This window comes from Bos mutus, chromosome 24 (genome assembly GCF_027580195.1).
Source record: "Bos mutus isolate GX-2022 chromosome 24, NWIPB_WYAK_1.1, whole genome shotgun sequence".
NCBI classification, from domain to species: Eukaryota; Metazoa; Chordata; class Mammalia; order Artiodactyla; family Bovidae; genus Bos; species Bos mutus.
Window position 1 is genome coordinate 23,945,293 of NC_091640.1, and position 20,364 is coordinate 23,965,656.

The 20,364-nt window shown below is 38.5% G+C and overlaps 1 protein-coding gene across 1 annotated transcript in view; it reads left to right on the forward strand.

Moving 5' to 3' along the window:
- Positions 1-20,364, forward strand: part of CCDC178 (coiled-coil domain containing 178) — a 379,230-nt gene that overhangs the window by 43,419 nt on the left and 315,447 nt on the right. The window contains exon 7 of the mRNA XM_070361801.1: positions 6,156-6,376. Within this exon, the coding sequence (XP_070217902.1) occupies positions 6,156-6,376 (221 nt within the window). The remainder of the gene's footprint in view (positions 1-6,155; positions 6,377-20,364) is intronic.

Genomic DNA, 20,364 nt, shown 5'->3' on the forward strand with positions numbered 1-20,364 from the left:
GTCGAACAGAGTCGGACACGACTGAAGCGACTTAGCAGCAGCAGCATTCCTGCTGTCTGTGAGTCTGAAAATACACAGTGGAGAATATCATTTAAATGTTCTGTGGGCTGGTGGTAAAGCTAGGCATCTTCAGGAACAAAGACAGATGTTCTTTTTTGAAAGACTGAAAATTCGATCTAGGTATCAGGGAACTGTCTCAGAGTCTCAAGATAAGAAATAGCTTCCCCCCCAAAAAAAAGAGAAAAGAAATAGCCCAATATCAAGTATCATAAAACACAAGAATACAGATTCGGTAAGTGTAAGTTAGTAGAAACAGACAGCGTAATCTTACTCAAAAAGTTTTCAGATATTGGATTGCACATGACATTATAAAATTATTTTATTTAATGGGCTTCCCTGATGGCTCATGGTAAGAATCCTCCTGCTAATGCAGGACACCCAGACTCAATCCCTGGATTAGGAAGATCCCTTAGAGGAGGAAATGGCAACCTACTCCAGTATTCTTGCCTGGAAAAATCACATGGACAAAGGAGCCTGGCAGGCTACAGTCCATGGTGTTGCAGAGAGTTGAACATGACTTAGCAACTGAGAATATTTAATATGTTTTATGAAATAAAAAGAGAAGTCTGAAAATAAAAGCAAGGACTAAGAGACTATTTTTAAAAGAAAGAAAAATGGGAATAAAAAAGACTTACTAGAAATTAAAAATCTACTACTTGAAATTAAAGACTCAATAACTGGTTAAATGGTCTGTTAGACTAAGGAACAGAAAAGTAATAAAAATAAATCCAGAAAAATTTACATGAAATGCATCAAAGGTACACAAGGAGAAGGAAAATATGAATTAAATACTTAAAGACAAGGATGATGAATATCTAATAGAAGATAATTAAGGAGATAATGATGATAATACTTAATGGGATGGTGACTGACTTTTTAAAACAAAAATACTACTGTCTAATTAGGATAAAATTAAAAGTGAATGGTGTCAAACATTTCACAAATATAAGAAATTAGAAAACATTTAGAACTGTATCATTAAAACTTATTAAAATTATTTTCACATAAATGAAAAAAGCTAAATTATTATTTAAAGAAAAGTCAATAGCTTTTATCATATTTGGGAAGAAGATGATATCAAAATTATTGAAATATATAACTAGAAAAATAAAAGCAAAATAAATACAAAGAAAAAACAGAAAGCCAATAACAAAATGGTTAAATAATGAAATATATACAATTCTGAAGAGCTAAATGTTAGATCAATAAAAGAATAATCAGATCAGATCAGATTAGTCGCTCAGTCGTGTCTGACTTTTTGCGACGCCATGAATCACAGCATGCCAGGCCTCCCTGTCCATCACCAACTCCCGGAGTTCACCCAGACTCACGTCCATCGAGTCAGTGATGGCATCCAGCCATCTCATCCTCTGTCATCCCCTTCTCCTCCTGTCCCCAATCCCTCCCAGCATCAGAGTCTTTTCCAATGAGTCAACTCTTTGCATGAGGTGGCCAAAGTACTGGAGTTTCAGCTTTAGCATCATTCCTTCCAAAGAAATCCCAGGGTTGATCTCCTTCAGAATGGACTGGTTGGATCTCCTTGCAGTCCAAGGGACTCTCAAGAGTCCTCTCCAACACCACAGTTCAAAGGCATCAATTCTTCGGCACTCAGCCTTCTTCACAGTCCACTTCTCACATCCATACATGACCACAGGAAAAACCATAGCCTTGACTAGACGAACCTTTGTTGGCAAAGTCATGTGTCTGCTTTTGAATATGCTATCTAGGTTGGTCATAACTTTCCTTCCAAGGAGTAAGTGTCTTTTAATTTCATGGCTGCAGTCACCATCTGTAGTGATTTTGGAGCCCAGAAAAATAAAGTCTGACACATTTCCACTGTTTCCCCATCTATTTCCTATGAAGTGATGGGATCGGATGCCATGATCTTCGTTTTCTGAATGTTGAGCTTTAAGCCAACTTTTTCACCCTCCACTTTCACTTTCATCAAGAGGCTTTTGAGTTCCTGTTCACTTTCTGCCATAAGGGTGGTGTCATCTGCATATCTGAGGTTATTGATATTTCTCCCGGCAATCTTGATTCCAGCTTGTGTTTCTTCCAGCCCAGCATTTCTCATGATGTACTCTGCATAGAAGTTAAATAAACAGGGTGACAGTATACAGCCTTGATGAACTCCTTTTCCTATTTGGAACCAGTCTGTTGTTCCATGTCCAGTTCTAACTGTTGCTTCCTGACCCGCATACAAATTTCTCAAGAGGCAGATCAGGTGGTCTGGTATTCCCATCTCTTTCAGAATTTTCCACAGTTTATTGTGATCCATACAGTCAAAGGCTTTGGCATAGTCAAGAAAGCAGAAATAGATGTTTTTCTGGAACTCTCTTGCTTCTTCCATGATCCAGAGGATGTTGGCAATTTGATCTCTGGTTCCTCTGCCTTTTCTAAAACCAGCTTGAACATCAGGAAGTTCATGGTTCACATATTGCTGAAGCCTGGCTTGGAGAATTTTGAGCATTACTTTACTAGCATGTGAGATGAGTGCAATTGTGCGGTAGTTTGAGCATTCTTTGGCATTGCCTTTCTTTGGAATTGGAATGAAAACTGACCTTTTCCAGTCCTGTGGCCACTGCTGAGTTTTCCATATTTGCTGGCATATTGAGTGCAGCACTTTCACAGCATCATCTTTCAGGATTTGGAATAGCTCAACTGGAATTCCATCACTTCCACTCGCTTTGTTCATAGTGATGCTTTTTAAGGCCCACTTGACTTCACATTCCAGGATGTCTGGCTCTAGGTCAGTGATCACACCATCGTGATTATCTGGGTCATGAAGATCTTTTTTGTACAGTTCTTCTGTATATTCTTGCCATCTCTTCTTAATATGTTCTGCTTCTGTTAGGTCCATACCATTTCTGTCCTTTATTGAGTCCATCTTTGCATGAAATGTTCCTTTGGTATCTCTGATTTTCTTGAAGAGATCTCTAGTCTTTCCCATTCTGTTGTTTTCCTCTATTTCTTTGCATTGATTGCTGAAGAAGGCTTTCTTATCTCTTCTTGCTATTGTTTGGTACTCTTCATTCAGATGTTTATATCTTTCCTTTTCTCCTTTGCTTTTCGCTTCTCTTCTGTTCACAGATACTTGTAAGGCCTCCCCAGACAGCCATTTTGCTTTTTTGCATTTCTTTTCCATAGGGATGGTCTTGATCCCTGTTTCCTGTACAGTGTCATGAACCTCATTCCATAGTTCATCAGGCACTCTATCTATCAGATCTAGGCCCTTAAATCTATTTCTCACTTCCACTGTATAATCATAAGGGATTTGATTTAGGTCATACCTGAATGGTCTAGTGGTTTTCCCTACTTTCTTCAGTTTAAGTCTGAATTTGGCAATAAGGAGTTCATGGTCTGAGCCACAGTCAGCTCCTGGTCTTGTTTTTGCTGACTGTATAGAGCTTCTCCATCTTTGGCTGCAAAGAATATAATCAATCTGATTTCAGTGTTGACCATCTGGTGATGTCCATATATAGAGTCTTCTCTTGTGCTGTTGAAAGAGGGTGTTTGTTATGACCAGTGCATTTTCTTGGCAAAACTCTATTAGTCTTTGCCCTGCTTCATTCCGTATTCCAAGGCCAAATTTGCCGGTTACTCCAGGTGTTTCTTGACTTCCTACTTTTGCATTCCAGTCTCCTGTAATGAAAAGGACATCTTTTTTGGGCATTAGTTCATAAGGTCTTGTAGGTCTTCATAGAACTGTTCAACTTCAGTTTCTTCAGCATTACCGATTGGGGCATAGACTTGGATTACTGTGATATTGAATGGTTTGCCTTGGAAACAAATAGAGATCATTCTGTCATTTTTGAGATTGCATCCAAGTACTGCATTTCGGACTCTTTTGTTGACCATGATGGCCACTCCATTTCTTCTGAGGGATTCCTGCCCGCAGTAGGAGATATAATGGTCATCTGAGTTAAATTCACCCATTCCAGTCCATTTCAGTTCACTGAATCCTAGAATGTCGACATTCACTCTTGCCATCTCTTGTTTGACCACTTCCAATTTGCCTTGATTCATGGACATGACATTCCAGGTTCCTATACAATATTGCTCTTTACAGCATTGGACCTTGCTTCTATCACCAGTCACATCCACAGCTGGGTATTGTTTTTGCTTTGGCTCCATCCCTTCATTCTTTCTCAAGTTATTTGTCCACTGATCTCCAGTAGCATATTGGGCACCTACCAGCCTGGGGAGTTCATCTTTCAGTGTCCATCTTTTTGCCTTTTCATACTGTTCATGGGGTTCTCAAGGCAAGAATACTGAAGTGGTTTGCCATTCCCTTCTCCAAAAGAATAATAATAAAGGAAATAATGGAATACCAATGGCAAGATTAATGAAGAACACAGAGAAAATATATGAGTAAATCCAATTAGAAATGCAGATGGTATCTAAAAATGGAGCAGTGATTAATAATAAGGAAGATATACAGAACAAATGCCTTAGAGTATTATTGAAACCTTGATGAACTGGATAAATTAACAGAAAAAAAATGGACTGATGAATAGATAGCCAAATATACATATAGCCATTAAAGGAAAGATATTGACTTAATAAATAAAAATCCTTTCTTGCAAAACACACACATGCATGCATACGTACATACTAGGGCAATAAAACTTTACATGCAATTTCAAACTTCCACAAAATCATAGAGAACAGAAATTAAAGAAACTACAACAGATACAAGATGCTAGCATAAATTGTAAGGCAAATTAGATGAATACAGTACAAATATGCAAAATTACAGGCCAAAATCATGAGCATATATGCAAAGTATCCTCAGTGAATCCGACACCAAAACCCACCAAGAAGTTTATTTTAAAAAAGATGGAAAGATCCCCAAGCTAGCCAACTGAAGTTTATTCCAAGAGTTCAAGGTTAGGGTAACCTTAGAAACTTAATGATATAATGAGGAAATCTTTTATATAGTTTCTCTAAAATTGTCCTAGTCTGTTAATCAACATTTAATTTAATTTATAATTTGTTTCTATTTTATTTAAAAGAAATTTCCGTATGTACCATTTCAGATATTTTTATATGGAACAAAAGTTTTTTATCCATTTATTCAAATTCCCATTTCTATTGTTTGAGAACGTTTTGTCATTTCTTCCTATAGGCCGTGCTATACTCAAGGTAGGTCTGTCACTAGATCTGTGCATCTTTGTTTGTCTTAATTTTGCTGTGTGAGATCATTCTGATTTCACTATAAGATTTATTTTTGTGGATAAACATTATTTCTTATATTAATATTGATTTTTATGAGTTATTATTTTTATAATTTCAAGTGATTTTTGTAGTTTAATCCCTTTGATGGTGAATGAAGGAATACTAAAATAATTTAAGGACCTCCCAGGCTGCCCAAGAGTTTAGACTCTGCACTTCCACTGCAGGGAGCATGGGTTCCATCTGTGATAGGGGAACTAGGATCCTGCATGCCACATGGCATGGTCAAAACATAAAAATAAAAAACAAGTAATTTCTGAAACTAAAATATTTAATCAGTTCAGTTCAGTTGTTCAGTTACGTCCGACTCTTTGCGACCCCATGGACTGCAGCATGCTAAGCCTCCCTGTCCATCACCAACTCCCGGAGTTTACTCAAACTCATGTCCTTTGAGTTGGTGATGCCATCCAACTATCTCATCCTCTATGGTCCCCTTCTCCTCCTTCCTTCAATCTTTCCTAGCATCAGGGTCTTTTCAAGTGAGTCAGTTCTTCACATCAGGTGGCCAAGTATTGGAGTTTCAGCTTCAACATCAGCCCTTCCAATGAACATTAAGGATTTCCTTTAAGGATGGACTGGTTGGATCTCCTTGCAGTCCAAGGGACTATCAAGAGTCTTCTCCAACACCACAGTTCAAAAGCATCAATTCTTTGGCACTCAGCTTTCTTTATAGTCCAACTCTCACTTCCATACATGGCTACTGGAAAAACCATAGCCTTGACTATACGGACCTTTGTTGGCAAAGTAATGCCTCTGCTTTTTTATATTCATATTTCATATCTACTATCAAACAAAGATGTCCTTCTGGAGCTTTTGTTTTAAATTTAGATTTTCTTTTTGTCCTTTCACCGTATGTCTAGAACATGAGGCCTATTTGAGAGATATAATAGAACTACGATGGCACTTTGAAGATAAAACTCGTCAACGAAAACATCTGGAAGAGCAAAAGGAGAAATTAGCAGAAACTAATTCAAAGCTTAAAGCAGACATAGACTATATGATTAAACAGCACCCTCTACTGCTTGCAAAGCGAGACCACGAACTTATATCTCTGAGGGAATATTACCAGAAAAAATTTGAGGTAAGTGAATAAAGAAATGGCTGTACATTTTACAGATTGTTTCTTAATTATAAGATTTCAGCTCTAAGAAGTTAACATACGTTGAAAGGTTCCATTCTCATTGAAAATTGGCCTACTATTTATCTTTTAAAGAAATTATCAATCAATACAGTTGATTGATATTCATTTAAAGTGTGTCTTCTTACCTTACGTTTAAACTTAAAAATATTAATTGTATTTAGTCTGTCTACTAATATGATTTTGGAGGTATTAAACAATGTGGTATTCAGTTCAGTTCAGTTCAGTCGCTCAGTTGTGTCCGACTCCTTGCGACCCCATGAATTTGAAGCTATAAATTGAACTGAGAAAGAATGGAAGTATACTATATCAGTAAACTTCATTCCTGATGAAAACAAAAAACCTACATGTAAAGTCTTTTTGATGATTAACATTTAATCTCCTCTTGTGGGATCATATCATAGAAAAATAAATTATTTCTCATGGCTACTAAATGGACAAATTTAATTTTGTATCATGTTTGTTCTTGATCATTTAAAGTTAGTAAATTAAGTCATTAAATGTCTCCTATACTTGTTCCATTTTCCTTCATCATTCTCCAAAAGATAACCTCATCATGAACTTCTGTTTCCAGTCAAAATTTGAACAATTTTATACACACATATACATCTTATATACACTACATACTGTTTATCAAACATTCTGTAACTTTCTGTAATGTTTTTTGTTTGCTGTGTGCTTAGTTGTTCAGTCATGTATGACTCTCTGTGACCCCGGGGACTGTAGTCTGCCAGGCTTCTCCTACTGGCAGGGTATAGCCTTCCAGGCTCCTCTGTCCAAGGGAATTCTCTTGGTGTGAATACTGGAGTAGGTTGCCATGCCCTTCTACAGGGAACTTTCCCAACCCAGGGATCAAACCCAGGTCTCCCATGTTGCAGGCGGATTCTTTACCATCTGAGCCACCAGAGAAGCCCGAGAATACTGGAGTGGGTAACCTATCCTTTCTCCAGAGGATCTTCCCGACCCAGGAATCAAGCCAGTGTCTCCTACATTGCAGGTGGATTCTTTACCAGCTGAGCTATTTATTTTTTAATCTGACGTTATTCTGGAGCTCCAGCTACTATCGATATACACAGATTTAGTCCATTCATTTTACTTTCCAATTCCACCAAATAGATATCTCTGGTCTTGTGTGTTATTTCCCATATTTAGCTACAGTGCTGATTTGACTATAAACAATAAGAAGCCCTGATCATGTTCCTTTTTGTGCATGTGAATTTTTCTTGGCTACATGTCTAGTGGAGTATTTACTGAGTCCTGGGTTATATACACTTTCAACTTCATTAGTTAAAATCACACTGCTCTCCAGAGTGTCTTTGACAGTTTATATTCTTAAAGTAGTAGCAGTGCTGGAGATGTCCCATTTATCTACTGTAAACAAGGGTTCTAGCAGTATCCTTTTTTTAATCATAATAGACCCCTTATTTAATACTGGACAGGGAAGCCTGACATGCTGTAGTCCATGGGGTCGCAAAAAGTTGGAAACAACTAAGTGACTGAACAAAAAACAACAAGTAGCCCCTGTTAGTTGGATGGCAGTGTGTCAGGGTAAAGGTCATTTCTCAATTTGCCTTTACTCATGATATTTCTAATGCGATGCACGTAGTGGTTATACAGGGTTTTTCTGGGAAAGCTTTTTGAAATGGACTGACTCAGTCAGAAGCCACACCCTTTTGTATTCAGCCATTTTGTAAACTTACAGCAACCCCGATATGACAGCTGCAGTTCTGACGTACATTTTATAGCACAGGGCAACCTTGAGAATGGAGGCCAGTATCCACGATGGCTGAATAGAAAGGCAGAAGAAGCCGTGTATCCATTTCTGGGAGAAAAAAAGAAACTGAAGTCTTGTTCATTTGACTTATTTCTCCTACAAACAAAGCCAATCCTAACTGTTACACCTTACATTTTTGTCAAGGTTTTGTTGTGACACTTTAAATTTTGTCAGTAGGTGTGTGAATTGGTATCCCTAAAGTAATTTTAGTGTGTTTCTCCCTGATAGTGGACATAGATATGCCTAGGGAGGGAAAGCACAGTTGTTGAAGATCACACTTGCGAATGGGTTCAGTTCAGTTCACTCAAGAGTCGTGTCCAACTCTTTGCGACCCCATGGACTGCCGCACGCCAGGCTTCCCTGTCTATCATGAACTCCTGGAGCTCACTCAAACTCATGTCCATTGAGTCAATGATGCCATCAACCATCTCATCCTCTGTTGTCCCCTTCTCCTCCTGCCTTCAAACTTTTCCAGGATCAGGGTCTTTTCCAATGAGTCAGTTCTTCACATCAGGTGGCCAAAGTATTGGAGTTTTAGCTTCAGCATCAGTCCTTCCAATAAATATTCAGGACTGATTTCCTTGAGGACTGACTGCTTGGATCTCCTTGCAGTCCAAGGGACTCTCAAGAGTCTCCTCCAACACCAAGGTTCAAAGGCATCAATTCTTCAGTGTTCAGATTTCTTTATGGTCCAACACTCACACATCCATACACGGCTACTGGAAAAACCATAGCTTTGACTAGACGGACCTTTTGTTGGCAAAAGTAATGTCTCTGCTTTGCTATCTAGGATGGTCATAGCTTTTCTTCCAAGGAGCAAGCGTGTTTTAATTTTATGGCTGCAGTCATCATCTGCAGTGATTTTGGACCCCAGGAAAATAAAGTCGGTCACTATTTCCATTGTTTCCCCATTTACTTGCCATGAAGTGATGGGACTGGATGCCATGATCTTAGTTTTTGAAAGTTGAGTTTTAAGCCAACTTTTTCACTCTCCACTTTCACTTTCATCAAGAGGCTCTTTAGTTCCTCTTCACTTTCTGCAATAAGGGTAGTGTCATCTGCAAATCTGAGGTTATTGATATTTCTCCCGGCAATACTGATTCCAGCTTGTGCTTCATCCAGCCCAGCATTTTGCTTGATGTATTCTGCATATAAGTTAAATAAGCAGGGTGACAGTATACAGCTTTGACGTATTCCTTTCCCAATTTGGAACCAGTTCATTGTTCCATGTCCAGTTATAACTGTTGCTTCTTGACCTGCATACAGATTTCTCAGGCGGCAGGTAAGGTGATCTGGTATTCTAATCGCTTGAAGAATTTTCCACAGATTTTTGTGATCTAGGCAGTCAAAGGCTTTGGCATAATCAATAAAGCAGAAGTAGATGGATGTTTTTGGAATTCTCTTGATTTTCTTATGATCCAACGGATATTGAGAATTTGATCTCTGGTTCCTCTGCTTTTTCTAAATCCAGCTTGAACATCTGGAAGTTCTCTGTTCACGTACTGTTGAAGCCAGGCTTGGAGAATTTTGGGCATTACTTTGCTAGTGTGTGAGATGAGTATAATTGTGTGGTAGTTTGAACATTCTTTGGCATTGCCCTTCTTTGGGACTGGAATGAAAACTGACCTTTTCCAGTCTTGTGACCACTGATGATTTTTCCAAATTTGCTGGCAATATTGAGTGCAGCACTGTTGCAGCATCATCTTTTCAGATTTGAAATAGCTCAACTGGAATTTAATCACCTCCACTAGCTTTGTTCATAGTGATGCTTCCTAAGGCCCTCTTGACTTTGCATTCCAGGATATCTGGCTCTAGGTGAGTGATCACACCTTCATGGTTTTCTGGGTCATGAAGATCTTTGTTGTATAGTTCTTCTGTGTATTCTTGCCACCTCTTCTAAATATCATCTGCTTCTGTTAGGTCCGTACCATTTCTGTCCTTTATCGTGCTCATCTTTGCATGAAATGTCCCCTTGGTATCTCTAATTTTCTTGAAGAGTTCTCTAGTCTTTTCCATTCTATTGTTTTCCTCTATTTCTTTGCACTGACCACTGAGGAAGTCTTTCTTATCTCTCCTTGCTATTCTTTGGAATTTTGCATTCAAATGGGTATATCTTTACTTTTCTCCTTTGCCCTTTGTGTCTCTTCTTTTCTCAGCTATTTGTAAGGCCTCCTCAGACAACCATTTTGCCTTTTTGCATTTCTTTTTCTTGCAGATGGTCTTGATCACTGCCTCCTATATAGTGTCACGAACCTCTGGCCATAGTTCTTCAGGCACTCTGTCTATCAGATTTAATCCCTTGAATCTATTTGTCAGTTTCACTGTATCATCCTAAGTGTTTTGATATATTCATACCTGAATGGTCTAGTGGTTTTCCCTACTGTCTTCAATTTAAGTCTGAACTTTGCAATTAGAAGTTCATGATCTGAGCCACAGTCAGCTCCCAATCTTGTTTTTGTTGATTATAGAGCTTCTCCATCTTTGGCTGCAAAGAATATAATCAATCTAAATTCGGTATTGACCATCTGGTGAATGGGAGGAAAATTTAAAAATGTATTCTTGCAGATCAAGAAAATAGTAACCTTTGTGTAGAGATTATCAGTGGTGCTCTGATGGTTGATATTTTCTGTAAACTTGACTGGGCCAGGATGCTCAGGTTTTGATCAGATATTATTCTAGGTGTTTTGTGAAGTTTTTTATCTTTTTGGATGAGATTAACATTTAAATCAATAATCTTTTAATAAAGTAGATAGGCAAGAAAAATAAATAAAAGGATCTAGACTGGAAAAGAAGTAAAATTATTTGCAGAAGACACATTCTTCTATATAGAAAATTGGAAAGAATTCACAAAACAAACTATAGAGTAAAAACAAGTTTAATGAAGTTGTAGATTCAATCTCAATACAAAACTCAGTTTTATTTTCATATACTAGTTGTGAAGAATACAAAAATGGAGTTAAGAAAACAGTTTTCTTTGATAAAATATGAATAAATTTAACCAATAAGCTGAAAGACTTGTTCACTAAAAACTATAATGTTTTGCTGAAATCAATTAAATTAGACTTAAATGAACAGAAAAGTAACCCATGTTCACAGATTTGACTTTATATTGTTTAGATGTCAGTAGTACCCATAGCTATCTTCAGATTAAATGGAGTTTCTGACAGAGTCTCAAAGAGCTTTTTGCAGAAATGGGAAAGCCTGTTCTAACATTCATTTAAAGTTGTAGGAGGTCGCAAATAGCCAAAACAGTCTTGAAAAGGAAGGACACCTTTGAGGACTCACAGCTTCTGATTTCAAAACTAACTACAAAGCTTTAAGAAGCAAAAATGAGTGTCATTTAATAAATACAGGAAAGTAGTTCAGTGGAGTAGTGTTGAGATTCTAGAAATAAACCAATATATCTGTGGTTAGTTGATTTTGACAAGGGTGCCGAGACCATTTGTTGAAATGAGTAGTCTCTTCAATACATGGTAATGGGACATTGGATATCCACATGCATTCAAAGAGTAAAGTTGGACCTCTGCTTCCTAGCACATACAAAAATTAATTTAAAATGGATCATAACTTTACACATAACAACTAAAACTATAAAACTCTTAAAAGGAAAGTGAAGTCACTCGGTCGTGTCTGACTCTTTGCGACCCCTTAGACTGTAGCCTACCAGGCTCCTCCATCCATGGGATTTTCCAGGCAATAGTACTGGAGTGGATTGCCATTTTCTTCTCCAGGGGATCTTCCCAACCCGGGGCTCAAACCCAGGTCTCCCGCATTGTAGACAGATGCTTTACCGTCTGAGCCACTTAAAAGGAAACTTGTGGATAAATCTTTATGACCTAGAATTTGAGAATGAATTTAGATATGACACTAAAAGCATAAGCAACATTAGAGAAACTGGACTTCATCAAAATTAAAACCTTTTGTACAGCTAGATACACTATCAAAAAGGTAAAAAAACAACCTACAGAATGAGAGAAAATATTGCAAATTATATATAATTTTATTTTAATGTATGTACTAGTTATATATTAATTTTGTACTAATATATACTTATTATATAGTAATATTATATTAATATATACTAATTCTATATTAATATATCTTCCTACAGATTTGTAGTAAGTTTTAAAATCAGAAAGTGTGAGTTCTCTAAGGTGCCCTTCCTTTTCAAGACTGTTCTGGCTACCTGAGGACGCCCCTGCAATTTCGTATGAATGTTAAAATAGGCTTTTCCATTTCTGCAAAGAGCTTTTTGAGACTTCATCAGAGGTTGCATTTCATCTGAAGATAGCTTTGGGTACTACCGACACCTTAAAAACATGTAGTACCCAGAATATATGAAGAACTTTTATAATTCAACAGCTAAAAAAGATAAACACCCCATTTTAAAATGGACAAAAGACTTAAGTAGATGTATCTCTGAAAGACAGAAATGAGCAGCAAACACATGAAATGACAGATGCTCAACATCATTAGCCATCAGGAAAATTCAAACCAAAACCACAATGATGTAACTACTCATGCCCATTAGGATGTGATTAAAAATAGAGTGCAAAATAACCAGTTTGGGTGAGGATGTAGAGAAACTTGAACCATTGTACTTTGCTGAACGTAAAATGGTGCAGCCACTGTAGAAAACAGCTTGGTGTTTCCTAAAAAAGTAAAATAGAATTAACATATGCTTTAGCAACTCCAAGCCAAGATATATACCCCTAAAGAATTGAAAACTGATGTTAAAAAACAAAACCTTGTGCAGAAATGTGCTTACCAGCACTGTCTACAATAGACAAAAAGCAAAAGCATTCCAGTGCCCATCAATTGATGTATGACTAAACAAAATGTGATATAACCATACCATGGAGTAATAGTCAGTCATAAAAAGAATGAAATACTGGTACAGATCATAACATGGATAAACTTCAAAACATTATGCTAAATAAATAAGCCAGACACAAAAGATCGCATATTATATGATTTCATTTACCTGAAATATCCAGAATAGGTAAATCCATAAAGACAGAAAGCAAATTAGATTGCTAGGGGCTCGGGGAAGTGTAAGATAGAGTTTTGCTTGTAATAAAGCTTTGCTTTTTCTGTTTTATTCCGCTGTCTTGACTGAGACCTTAGCTAGAGGCCTGCTGAAGTAACCCAGCTACTTAAATAATGCAAGACCTCTTGTCAATGTGCTTGAGCCTCAGTACATTGCAAACCAACCTCAGTGGCTTAAGGTGACTTTCAGATTCTACAAGCAGCTTAATCACATAACACAGTGGAGCCACAGAAATATTGTTAACATCAATGTAGAGAGTATCCATGTGGGACAGCTGAACCACTCCCACAATGAGCCAGCCAAGGAGCTTTCCATATGAATTTGCCTCATACGATATAAGCAAAACCCCCGAACCTGAGATCACCCCAGCAATACCTACAGGACAGATTGGATACAGGGAGTTATTTCTTGCTTTTCTTCCTTTCATGGTGTAAATTTCCTGAGCTCTGTGTTTGCTTATCTTATCATCTTGGTATAATCCTTGCTCTCTGCTTGACTGTATAGCCCTGCATTCCTGTGCCTAAAGGAAAATCTTGTAGTTTACTAAAATCTGTGCTATTCTAAAAATTAATGTGAACATAAAGAACACTATTGCATAGGAACCTGGAATGTTAGGTCCATGAATCAAGGTAAATGGGAAGTGGTCAAACAGGAGATGGCAAGAGTGAACATCAACATTTTAGGAATCAGCGAACTAAAATGGACTGGAATGGGTGAATTTAACTCAGATGACCATTATATTTACTCCTGTGGGCAAGAATCCCTTAGAAGAAATAGAGTAGCCCTCATAGTCAACAGAAGAATCCTAAATACTGTACTTGAGTGCAGTCTCAAAAATGACAGAATGATCTCTGTTCATTTCCAAGCCAAACCATTCAATATCACAGTAATCCAAGTCTATGCCCCAACCACTAATGCCAAAGAACCTGAATTTAAACTGTTCTATGATGACCTATAGGACTTTCTAGAACTAACACCAAAAAAGATGCCCTTGTCATCATAGTGAACTGGAACGCAAAAGTAGGAAGTCAAGAGATACCTGGAGTAACAGGCAAGTTTGGCCTTGGAGTACAAAATGAAGCAGGGCAAAGGCTGACAGAGTTTTGCCAAGAGAATGCACTGGTCATAGCAAAGACCCTCTTCCAACAACACAAGATATGAATCTACACGTAGACATCACCAGATGGTTAATACCAAAATCAGATTGATTATATTCTTTGTAGTCAAGGATGGAGAAGCTATATACAGTCAGCAAAAACAAGACCAGGAGCTGACTGTGGCACAGACCATGAACTCCTTATTGCCAAATTCAGACTTCAATTGAAGGAAGTAGGGTAAACCACTAGACCATTCAGGTATGAAATATATCAAATCACTTAGGATTATACAGTGAAAGTGACAAACAGATTCAAGGAATTAGATCTGACAGAGTGCCTTAAGAAATATGGCCAGAGTTTTGTGACATTGTATAGTAGGCAGTGATCAAAACCGTCTGCAAGAAAAAGAAATGCAAAAAGGCAAAATGGTTGTCTGAGGAGGGCTTGCAAAGAGAAAAGAAGAGAAAGCTAAAGGCAAAGGAGAAAAGGAAAGATATACCCATTTGAATGCAAAATTCCAAAGACTAGCAAGGAGAGATAAGAAAGACTTCCTCAGTGGTCAGTGCAAAGAAATAGAAGAAAACAATAGAATGGGAAAGACTTGAGAACTCTCCAAGAAAATTAGAGATACCAAGGGAACATTTCATGCAAAGATGAGCACGATAAAAGACAGAAATGGTATGGACCTAACAGAAGCAGATGATATTTAGAAGAGGTGGCAAGAATACACAGAAGTATACAACAAAGATCTTCATGACCCAGAAAACCATGAAGGTGTGATCACTCACCTAGAGCCAGATATCCTGGAATGCAAAGTCAAGAGGGCCTTAGGAAGCATCACTATGAACAAAGCTAGTGGAGGTAATCGAATTCCAGTTGAGGTATTTAAAATCATTAAAAGATGATGCTGTTAAAGTGCCATATACAATATGCCAGCAAATTTGGAAAACTCATCAGTGGCTACAGGACTGGAATAGGTCAGTTTTCTCATTCAACCCAAAGAAAGGCAATGCCAAAGAATGTTCAAATTACCACACAATTACACTCATCTCACACGCTAGCAAAGTAATACTCAAAATTCTCCAAGCCTGGCTTCAACAGTACGTGAACAGAGCACTTCTAAATGTTCATGCTGGATTTAGAAAAGGCAGAGGTACCAGAGTCAAATTGCCAACATCCATTGGATCATAGAAAAACAGGAGAATTCCAGAAAAACATCTACTTCTGCTTTATTGACTACGCCAAAGCCTTTGACTGTCTAGATCACAACAAACTGTGGAAAATTCTTCAAGAGATGGGAATACCAGATCACATTACCTGCCTCCAGAGAAGTCCGTATGCAGGTCAAGAAGCAACCATTAAAACTGGATGTAGAACAACGAACTGGTTCCAAACTGGGAAAGGAATACATCCAGGCTTTATATTGTCACACTCTTTATTTAAGATATAAGCAGAGTACATCATGCAAATTGCCAGACTGGATGAAGCACAAGCTGGAATCAAGATTGCCAGGAGAAATATCAATAACCTCAGGTATGCAGATGACACCACCCTTATGGCAGAAAGGAACAAGGAACTAAAGTGCCTCTTGATGAAAGTGAAAGAGGAAAGTGAAAAGCTGGCTTAAAACTCAACATTCAAAAAACTAATATCATGGCATCTGATCCCATCACTTCATGGCAAATAGATGGTGAAACAATGGAAACAGTGACAGACTTTATTTTCTTGGACTCCAAAATCACTGCAGATGATGACTGCAGCTGTGAAATTAAAAGATGCTTGCTCCTTGAGAGAAAAGAAATGACCATCCTAGACAGCATATTAAAAACCAGAGATATTACTTTGCCTACAAAGGTCTATCTAGTCAAAGGTATGGTTTTTCCAGCAGTCATGTATGGATGTGAGAACTGTAGTATAAAAAAAGCTGAGCACCAAATAATTGATGCTTTTGAACTGTGGTGTTGGAGGAAACTCTTGAGAGTCCCTTGGACTTGCAAGTATATCCAAGCAGTCCATCCTAAAGGAAATCAGTCCTGAATATTCTTTGGATGGAGTGATGCTAAAGATGAAGCTTCAACACTTTGGCCACCTGATGCGAAGAACGTACTCATTGGAAAAGACCCTGATACTGGGAAAGATTGAGGGCAGGAGGAGAAGGGGATGACAGAGAATGAGATGGTTGGATGGCATTACTGACTCAATGGACGTGAGTTTGAGTAAACTCCGGGAGTTTGTGATGAATAGGGAAGCCTGGCATGCTGCAGTCCATGGGGTAGCAAAGAGTCAGACACGATTGAATGACTCAACTGAACTGAAGGACAGTTTTGCCTCCCTGTTGGCTCAGATGATAAAGAATTTGACTGCAATGTGGGAGACCCGGGTTTGATCTCTAGGTCAGGATCATCCTCTGGAGAAGGGCATGGCAACCCACTCCAGCATTCTCGAGAATCCCATGGACAGAGTAGCCCTGTGGGCTATAGTCCATGGGGCCGCAAAGAGGCAGACACGTTTGAGCAACTCTCACTCACTCAACTCAAGTACAGTTTTATTTCCTTCTGTTCATAATCTGTATACATTTTGCTGTATTGCTTTTAATAAGGCTTGGTCCTTTCTTGGCCAAGATCTCCAGTGACTGAAGTAAAGTATTAATTGCTCAGTTGTGTATGACTCTTTGGGACCCCATGCCCTCCAGATTCCTTTGTCTGTGGAATTCTCCAGGCAAGAATATTGGAGTGGGTAGCCATTTCCTTCTGCAGGGAATCTTCCTGACAGGGATTGAACCCAGGTCTCCTGCATTGCTGACTGTAAGTGGTAATATTTTGCATCATTGTCACAGTCCTGGTTTCAAAGGGGAAGCATTAAAACAATCTTTTTTATATTCAGGAAGATGTTACATCTTACTCAAGATGTTGCTAGATTTGATTTGCTAATTATTTGCTTAGGGGATTAAGTCTAAGTTCATGAATAAGAAAATAGTATAATTGTTTAATACTGTCCTTGTCAGGTTTTGTTTTTAAGGGTTTGCTAGGAGAAGGCGATGGCACCCCACTCCAGTACTCTTGCCTGGAAAATCCCATGGATGGAGGAGCCTGGCAGGCTGCAGTCCATGGGGTCGCTGAGGGTCGGACACGACTGAGCGACTTCACTTTCACTTTTCACTTTCATGCATTGGAGAAGGAAATGGCAATCCACTCCAGTGTTCTTGCCTGGAGAATCCCAGGGACGGGGGAGCCTGGTGGGCTGCCGTCTATGGGGTCTCACAGAGTCGGACACGACTGAAGTGACGCAGCAGCAGCAGCAGCAGCAGATTTAAAGGTAACTTGGGAGTATTTCTTCTTTCTCTACTATCTGGAAGAGTTTGCAAAAGACTAAGATTATTGATGGCATCTAGCTAAAGTTTTCCAGTTTTGTTTTTTGTTTGTTTTGGAAAGGTTTTTAATTACAAATTAAATTTCCTCAATAAGACTCTTCTATTTATTCCTGTGTCCATTTTGGTTATTTCTAGTTTTATAAGATTATGTCCATTTCATCAAAAATTTGTACTTTTTTTGGAACAGAGACTTTCTTAGTATTCTTTTGTTTCCTATGCTGTACTGTGCTTAATTCTTCACTTCTGTCTGACTCTTTGCAACCCCATGGACTGTAGCCCACCAGGCCCCTTTGTCCATGGGGAGTCTCCAGTTGCAAATGCCAGAGTGGGTTGCCATGCCCTCCTCCAGGGGATCTTCCTAACTCAGGGATCAAGCCCAGGTCTCCTGCATTGCAGGCAGATTCTTAACCATCTGAGCCACCAGGGAAGCCCAACAATACTACAGTGGGTAGCCTATCCTACTCCAGGAATACTTCCCAACGCAGGAATCGAACCAGAGTCTCCTGCATTGAAGGCGGATTCTTTATCAGCTGAGTTACCAGGGAAGCCTATTTTGTTTCCTATAAGTCTATAGAATATGTTGTTTAGTTGCTCAGTCGTGTCTGACTGTTTTGTAACCCCATGGACTTCAGCCCGCTGGGCTTCTATGTCCATGGGATTTTTCAGGCAAGAATACTGGAGTGGGATGCCATTTCCTACTCCAGGGAATCTTTCTGATCCAGGGATACAACCCATGTCTCCTGCAAGTCTCCTGCACTGCAGGCAGATTCTTTATTGCTTAGCCACTGGGGATATATAGTGGTCTCCTTTTTCATTCCTGGTATTTATTTGTGCCTTCTCTTTTTTTTCTCTTAAACATGACACATTTCATCCATCACCATACAGTTAACACATTTCACCCATTTGGCCTCCCCTTTCTCTCTGTTGTCTGTACCTGCATGTTTGTTTTGGTTTGGTTTGTTCACTTACTTGGATGTTTTTGTTTGTTTTTTATATTCTGCATATGAGCTAAATCATATGATATTTGTCTTTTCTCCATGTGACTTATTTCTCTTAGCAGAATACCCTCAAGGTCTTCCATGTTGTCACAAATGGCAAGATTTCTTTTTTTGTGATTGAGTAGTATGCTTTCAAACCAGTCAATCCTAAAGGAAATCAACCCTGAATATTCTTTGGAAGGACTGGTAATGAAGCTGAAGTTCCAGTACTTTGGCCACCTAATGCAAGGAACCAACTCATTAGAACAGGTCCTGATGTTGGGAAAGATTGAGGGCAAGAGGAAAAGTGGGTGATAGAGGATGAGACGGTTAGATGGCATCACTAACTCAGTGGACATGAGTTTGAGCAAACTCAGGGAGATAGTCGCTTCAGGACAGGGAAGCCTGGCGTGCTGCAGTTCATGTTGCAAAGAGTCAGATATGACTTAGTGACTGAACAACAGCAACAAGTATTCATTCTATATACCACATCTCTTTATGCATTCATTCCTTGATGGAATCTTCAATTGTGTGGCTATTATAAATAGTGGTGCAGTGAACACAAGGGTGCTTATATCTTTTCAAATTAGTGTTTTCACATAACTTGGGTTAATACCCCAAAGTGGACTAGCTGGTCATATCCTAGTCCTCTTCTTAATTTTTCGAGGTGTCTCTCTACTGTTTTCCATAGTGGCTGCACTAATTTACATTCCCACTAACAGTGCTCAGGGTTCTCTTTTTTCCACATTCTCTCAACACCTGTTATTTCATCTTTTATTTTTTTGTATATATAATAACCATCATCATGGTCATGAGGTAAAATCTCATGGTGTTAATTTTTTCATTTCCATAATACTTAGTAATGTTGAACACTTTTTCATGTATGTGCCTATTGGTCATCTGTATATCTTCTTCAGAAAAATGTGTACTGCTGTCCACCTGAAACTAATGCAACATTGTAAATCAATTATACCCTAATAAGAATTTAAAAAAGAATGTAACAAGACGACAGGACCCCCCAAAGAAGTCTATTCAGCCCTTCGGCCCATTTTTAAAAATCATGGTTGATTTACAATGTTGTATTAATTTCTGCTGTACATCAAAATGATTCAGTTAACATGTACATACATATATATTATTTTTTTTATTCTTTTCCATTATAGCTTATCACAGAATATTGAATATAGTTCCTTGTGCTATACAGTAGGACTTGTTGTTTATCCCCTTTGCCCATTTTTATTTGAGTATTTGGTTTTATTGCTGTTGACATGTATGAGTTCTTTATATATTTGGATATTAACCTCATATTGAATATATGATTTGCAAATACCTTCTCCTATTGGGTAGGTTGTCTTTTTGTTTTGTTGATGGTTTCCTTTGCTGTACAGATTATGTAATTATGTATCAGATCAGATCAGTCACTCAGTCATGTCCAACTCTTTGCGACCCCATGAATAGCAGCACGCCAGGCCTCCCTGTCCATCACCAACCCCCAGAGTTCACTCAGACTCACATCCATCGAGGCAGTGATGCCATCCAGCCATCTCATCGTCTGTCATCCCCTTCTCCTCCTGCCCCCAATCCCTCCCAGCATCAGTCTTTTCCAATGAGTCAACTCTTCTCATGAGGTGGCCAAAGTACTGGAGTTTCAGCTTTAGCATCA